Consider the following 5,902-nt stretch of genomic DNA (forward strand, 5'->3'; position numbering starts at 1 on the left):
AATTTCAATAAAACTTTTGAATCTTTAAATTTTTTTAATTATGTTGTGAGTGTTTATTCTCGAATAGAGTTCAAATTCAATTTTTTTTAAATTTTTTAAATTTGATTTTTTAATGTAAAGGCTATACTATTTTCGGATGAATAAAATAAAATAAAACAAATTTTATATTGCTACTCCTAATTATTGATTTAAAGATACAACTCACTTTAATTGAAATGTTAAAATAGTATTAAAAAGTTTATCCAAAAATTAAGAACTATAAATAAATTTTTTAAAAATTTAAAAATAAGATAAAAATAATACAAAATTTAAATATCATTTTAAAATTCATGTTTTCTTTTTAGTTTTTAATGTTAGTGAATATATACAAATTGAACTCATTTTTCACTTTCCTATGTCAAACTTTTCAAGAGAGATACTTTCTCATTTACTTATAGTGAATATAGAATTTATTCAATTTTTTTTTCTGATAAAAACATTTTTAAATATCGAGTAGTCAGTTACCATTTTGTCCCGATATTTATGGTAAAGGAAGAAACTAGGAGATTCCTCTTAAAACAATGAAACAAGGCGAAATGTAAAACTGGGAATATTTATTTATTTATTTATTTATTTTAAATTAAATAATTACTTTTGAGTTTTGAAAAAGAAGAGGGCGATGAGCCGATGACGCACTTGTTTATAATTTTATACTCTCTTCTCAACTGTCTCGCCGTGTTCATCTCGCGTGCATAGCATAGCAGTCAGAAAAGAAAAAAAAAATAAAAAAATAAAAAAATAAAACACAGAAAAAATTTAAAAAAGAAAGAGAAGACCAAACCAAACCCATCCCCCCCCCACACTCACACACAGCATTAGAGAAGAAGAAATTTCCAAAACCCCTTTTCAGTTTTATTGACCCCTTCATCTTCCCTCATTCAAGAACCTAACCCCTCTTTTCAATTTTTCCTTTTCTCTCTTTCTTTCCATATCATTATTATTCTGCCAACCAAACACACCCTTATTATTATTATTTTTTTATTATAATTATTATTATTCTGCGATCGTTTCACCCTTTCTCCTATTTCGATCTCGAAACAACTCAGATCTTCCCGATTCCGATTCCCCTTTCCAAAACGCAAAAACGCACTGCCGTTTTGTATTCTCTTTATTCTTCACCTGCTTTGGGTTCGTCGTTTCGTCCACCGCAGTGTCGGTTTTGCGTGGTCGGAGGGAAGTGAGAGAGGATTGATTCTGTGTGTGCCCGTGTATAATAAGAGCCATGCTGTTTGCTTTAAGAGTGTGGTTATGAGGTAATATGGAAGTTGTCGTTTCACTCTTAAGACTAAAACTACACCACAAACTGCAGCAAGAACATGTCGTTTTACATTGGTCGCGAGGCTTCAAAGGTTAGTTTCTTTTCTCTCTCTTTTTTTTAAAAAAAAATCTCTCTCTCTCTGTATTTTTTTGCTGGTCAATGCTTGATTACTTTGGGTTTTTGAGTGTAGCTATGGAAGAGAATTTGTGCAGAAACGATTACAGAAATCAACCTTCTTCTCGAGAATTGGAAGTACCTACTCGCTGGTCTTGTTTGTCAGGTTCGATTCTTCTTTCTCTTTTTCTTTTTTCTTTTTCTTTTTTTTTTCTTTAAATTTGTATTGAAGTTTTTTTTTTTGAACTATACTTGAGCTCTAGTACAAATTCTTTGTCTTCTTCTTGCTGATGTTGTTAACTGTCTAAAACTTTTTTTTTTTTGGTCAACGATTTTGTGTCACGTATCCAAGAGTTTGAAACTTTGAATAGCTTGATGTATAGAGTGAATATAGAAGTTGAGTTCTTGGTTAATACTATATTTGACGACTTGTGTGTAAATTTGTTTTTCACAATATCATATAGTATTGTTGAATTAAAGTTGTGATTTGAATGGTACGGATATGTTACCACATATAGAGTTTTATTATGAACTTGAGTTTATATATATGTAAACATAATGTCGGTGTTTTAACTTTTAATGTGGGATTCATGGAACCACTAGCTTTTTTGCAGCATCTTTTGGCAAACTTTGCAATGCTGGAAATTTGGCATTTGATGATGTATCCTTTGGATTTGGATCAATTAATTCTCAGCTGCAACTGACTGGTTCCAATTAGTTATTCCTTCTGAATCTGAATTACAAATATACTCCCAATTTTATGTGGAACCAAGATGATAAAATATTTCATTTCCTTTGCAGCATGTTGTTAATGACAAATGTTTTATTAAGAACTTTTTCTCTGTGATGAACAAATTTTGTGATGTATATATTTGTGTGTTTTCTATGTATGCATAAGGTGTAATGGTACACAGTACATTTGATTTACTTGCTTATTTGGCATATTTAATTTTTCATGCAATGTTTTATGTTTAAATTTAAACTGTATCCCTACAGTACATACATGGCTTGGCTGCTCGCGGAGTTCATTATTTACATAGGCCTGGCCCTACTCTACAAGATATTGGATTCATGATTCTTCCTGTGCGTAATTTTCATTCCCTTCCTTTTCTTTTTAACCCCGAAATATCTATCTTACACAAGGTTATTAAACTCTCGAGTTATCTCAGTTAGGTCCCCGAGGAAGTTTATGATTTTATGACTTGAGCTTATTCAAGTTTACTTGAGCTTGTGAAAGTTCCACGAGTTCAGGCGAAGGCTCGAGTTTGATTACCATGATATTTACATAGTATTTGAGGAACTTCTAATTTATATAATCTTGGTGCTTTAACAGGAGCTTGGACAAGACAAAGCTTATATCAGTGAAACTCTGTTTACCTTTATCTTTGTATCCTTCGTCTTGGTAAGAATTCCCACCATCTCTACATCAAACTCATTGCTTCAGCTTTCCTACATGATTATTATCTTCTGACTGTATTTAACTTTTCAACACCCAAATTTTTTTAGTGATTGGAAGGTGTCTCTTTTGAAAGAGATTACGTTTTACATAACTTTGGCTTCACATTACTGAAGACAGAATTCTATACATTAATTGAGCTTCCCATTTTAGTTTTTGCTGTGGCAATCAATGAAATAAGGCTTAGTGTCTGTGCCATCCTATTGGTGAGGCTGCCATTTATCGTATATTTTTTTCATTGTGACTTTGTGATGTCCGAAAACATTAACAGGAACTCGTTAAGGGACTTCCTTTCAGTAAAATTGGGAATTGGGATACTTATTAGTACTAACTATTGAGAATGATATCTATGAAAACACAAGAAATCAAATAAACCTCTTATGGTGGTTGAAATTTTAAACCTCTCATTTAGAGGCCGAGTTTTGAATTTTCTGAAGCATTATGTGTTCTTGCAATTGGCTTAGCTTGAAGTTTCAGTTAGTCATATAGTACATCATCCTTCCTAATTTAGTGGCTCATGTTCTTTTTTAATTTCTTACCTTTTGATAAGGCCCTTTTATGTGGAGTACTTTGATGATATATTCTTTGTTATATGCTTTTGCAGTGGACATTTCATCCTTTCATATTGAAGAGCAGAAAGATCTACACAGTCCTAATATGGTGCAGAGTTCTAGCATTCTTAGTTGTAAGTATCGACCCTTCTTGTCATGCTAGTTAAATTATTGTTAATCTTTTTAGTATCCTTATAGAATAGATGGGTTCTTAGGGGGTGATAGATCATTGGACAAGAGTTAGTTGACAACACATAATGCTAGGTCTAATCAACATGTTTGATGTTGATTATTAACTTATGTTATTAAGTAGCCTTGCTTTCTTCCCCCTCATATATGGTCAGCCAGAGTATATTTGCTGCCATTTAAATGTTTTAGAGCGAGTCAAGAATAGATGAGCATTCCAGTTTCCCGCTTACATTCTGCTCATGTTTATTTGTTTAATGCAGGCTTCTCAACTTCTTCGCATAGTCACATTTTATTCTACGCAGCTTCCTGGTCCAAACTACCATTGCCGTGAGGTATAATTGTTTAAGAATATGTCCATGTAAAAATTTCATATATCTGAGGTAGTCTTCATGCATGCTAATAATTTGCACAATGTATCATGCAGGGTTCGAAACTTGCCACATTGCCTCGTCCAGATAGTGTTCTTGAAGTCCTCTTGATTAATTGTTAGTATGCGTGATTGTATTGGAGTTGTTGAGCTTTGTTGGCTTCTTTATAGTTTTGTACTAAATTGAATTTAACGTGCAGTTCCGCGTGGTGTGTTATATGGATGTGGGGATTTGATATTTTCATCACACATGATCTTCACTCTTGTATTCGTTCGTACGTATCAGAAATATGGCATTCGAAGGTAAAAATGGCTGTCTTTTCTGAAGAACTAAATTTGTCTAGATTTCATTGCAGTAACTTTTCCTTGGATGCCTTGTTGATTTCATAAAATGCCATAACTGTGACATATTCTTGTCATGCTTACCGTTCTTATTTCTTGTGGTTATTGATGAAACACTAGGTCCATAAAGCAGGTAGCATGGTTACTTGCTATTGTTCAGAGTCTTTTGATAGTAGCATCTCGCAAACATTACACAGTCGACGTAGTCGTTGCATGGTAGGGAAGCATTTTCTGCTTTTGTGATTGGAAAACCATGTTATACGTCACCTTCAATTTAATCTTTATGGTCTCTGACTGCAGGTACACTGTTAATTTGGTGGTATTTTTCGTTGACAAGAAACTGGCAGGTTAGCACATTTGTAGTTTGTACAATTACAATAATACACACTGCTTTCGTCCACTCAACCCGCCTTTTGCCGTTGTACTGACTTAGTTTTTCCGCAGAATTGCCAGACCGGTCTATCGTGGCTGCAACCTTACTACCATTGAGCACGAAAGACAAAGATGGCAGGACCAAAGAGGAGAATCACAAGCTTTTGAATGGGAATTCTGGAGATCCTGCAGATAGGGTATGATGAAAATCTGTGTCCTTTCTCTTGTTCCTCTGGTGTGTAATGTCATTTTCATTGATCTTGACATAACAATAACATGTTTATTTTGCACTTGTTCAGAGGCAAAGAACTCAAGTAAATGGCAAGATCATGGAAGATGTCAACACAATACACCATCCTGACTCTGCAATGAATGGTGCATAGATAGATTAAATATAGAGGGGCCACTACTGTGTACAAATTGAAATAGGGTCCACTGCAAGAATTGCTGTTGGAAAGCTACTACTACAACAATCCTTCAATTTGAAGATTTAGTTGCCTGAACTGAAACATTCACCTCTTAATTCAAATCAGTATAATCCGATTTGTATTAAGTCAAAAATATTTGAATATGGGGTTCTGCTTTTCAACATTCTGCACCCCTGATCTGGTTGTCATGGTTAAATTATCTATAGCATCAGCATGTGCCATAGGAAAAAAAAAAATTATTTCCAATCCTCACCACCATCATTGATACCATGTGCATATATTTTTCTTCCCTAGTCTATTTTATTTTATTTGAATCTTAATCCCTTGAATTCACGTGGTGTCCTAATAATAAAAATAAAAAGGGTAAAGCATATATTTTTTTTAAGTTTTGTAATTTTTTTAAAAAAATGTTTTTAACGTTTAATTTTATTCAATTTTGTCTCTAATATTTTTTATTCATTTAATTTTGTTTTTAACGTTTTTGATTTATTTCAAAATCATCTTTAAACATTTTTAATTTTGTCTTCAACATTGCAGATGAAGTTAAATTTAGAGATAATTTTGATACAGACTAAAAATGTTAGAGACAATTAAATATGCTTTAAAGTTTAAACATTAGGAATATTTAAAAAAAAATATAAATATTAAAGATAAAAAATATATTTTAACCAAATAAAAAAGATTATATACCAACGATAAAGGCCTATAATGTAAACGAGTAATTTCAATCCATAGATCAATCGTGCCTAGTTAAAGGCAAATATAACCCTTTTGATTGTGCATGTG

General features: G+C 32.6%; 1 protein-coding gene across 1 annotated transcript; it reads left to right on the plus strand.

Moving 5' to 3' along the window:
- Nucleotides 1–585: 585 nt before the first annotated feature.
- LOC112749036 (phosphatidylinositol:ceramide inositolphosphotransferase 1) lies at nucleotides 586–5,386 on the plus strand. The gene is made up of 12 exons (XM_025797304.2): nucleotides 586–1,388; nucleotides 1,488–1,577; nucleotides 2,408–2,494; nucleotides 2,745–2,813; nucleotides 3,472–3,552; nucleotides 3,868–3,939; nucleotides 4,032–4,092; nucleotides 4,175–4,277; nucleotides 4,437–4,532; nucleotides 4,617–4,663; nucleotides 4,761–4,885; nucleotides 4,988–5,386. Exons 1-12 carry the CDS (start codon nucleotides 1,356–1,358, stop codon nucleotides 5,069–5,071), a joined length of 948 nt encoding a protein of 315 aa, XP_025653089.1. The 5' UTR covers nucleotides 586–1,355; the 3' UTR covers nucleotides 5,072–5,386.
- The last annotated feature ends 516 nt before the right edge of the window (nucleotides 5,387–5,902 follow it).

Source organism: Arachis hypogaea, chromosome 2 (assembly GCF_003086295.3).
Source record: "Arachis hypogaea cultivar Tifrunner chromosome 2, arahy.Tifrunner.gnm2.J5K5, whole genome shotgun sequence".
Lineage (NCBI taxonomy): Eukaryota > Viridiplantae > Streptophyta > Magnoliopsida > Fabales > Fabaceae > Arachis > Arachis hypogaea.

Bases quoted from the DNA above. Each gene is read 5' to 3' on its own strand.
- LOC112749036 (XM_025797304.2), top strand. From the start codon at position 1,356: ATGTCGTTTTACATTGGTCGCGAGGCTTCAAAG. The intron at 1,389-1,487 runs GTTAGTTTCTTT...TTTTGAGTGTAG, and splicing joins TTGGTCGCGAGGCTTCAAAG to CTATGGAAGAGAATTTGTGC. The intron at 4,886-4,987 runs GTATGATGAAAA...GCACTTGTTCAG, and splicing joins CTGGAGATCCTGCAGATAGG to AGGCAAAGAACTCAAGTAAA.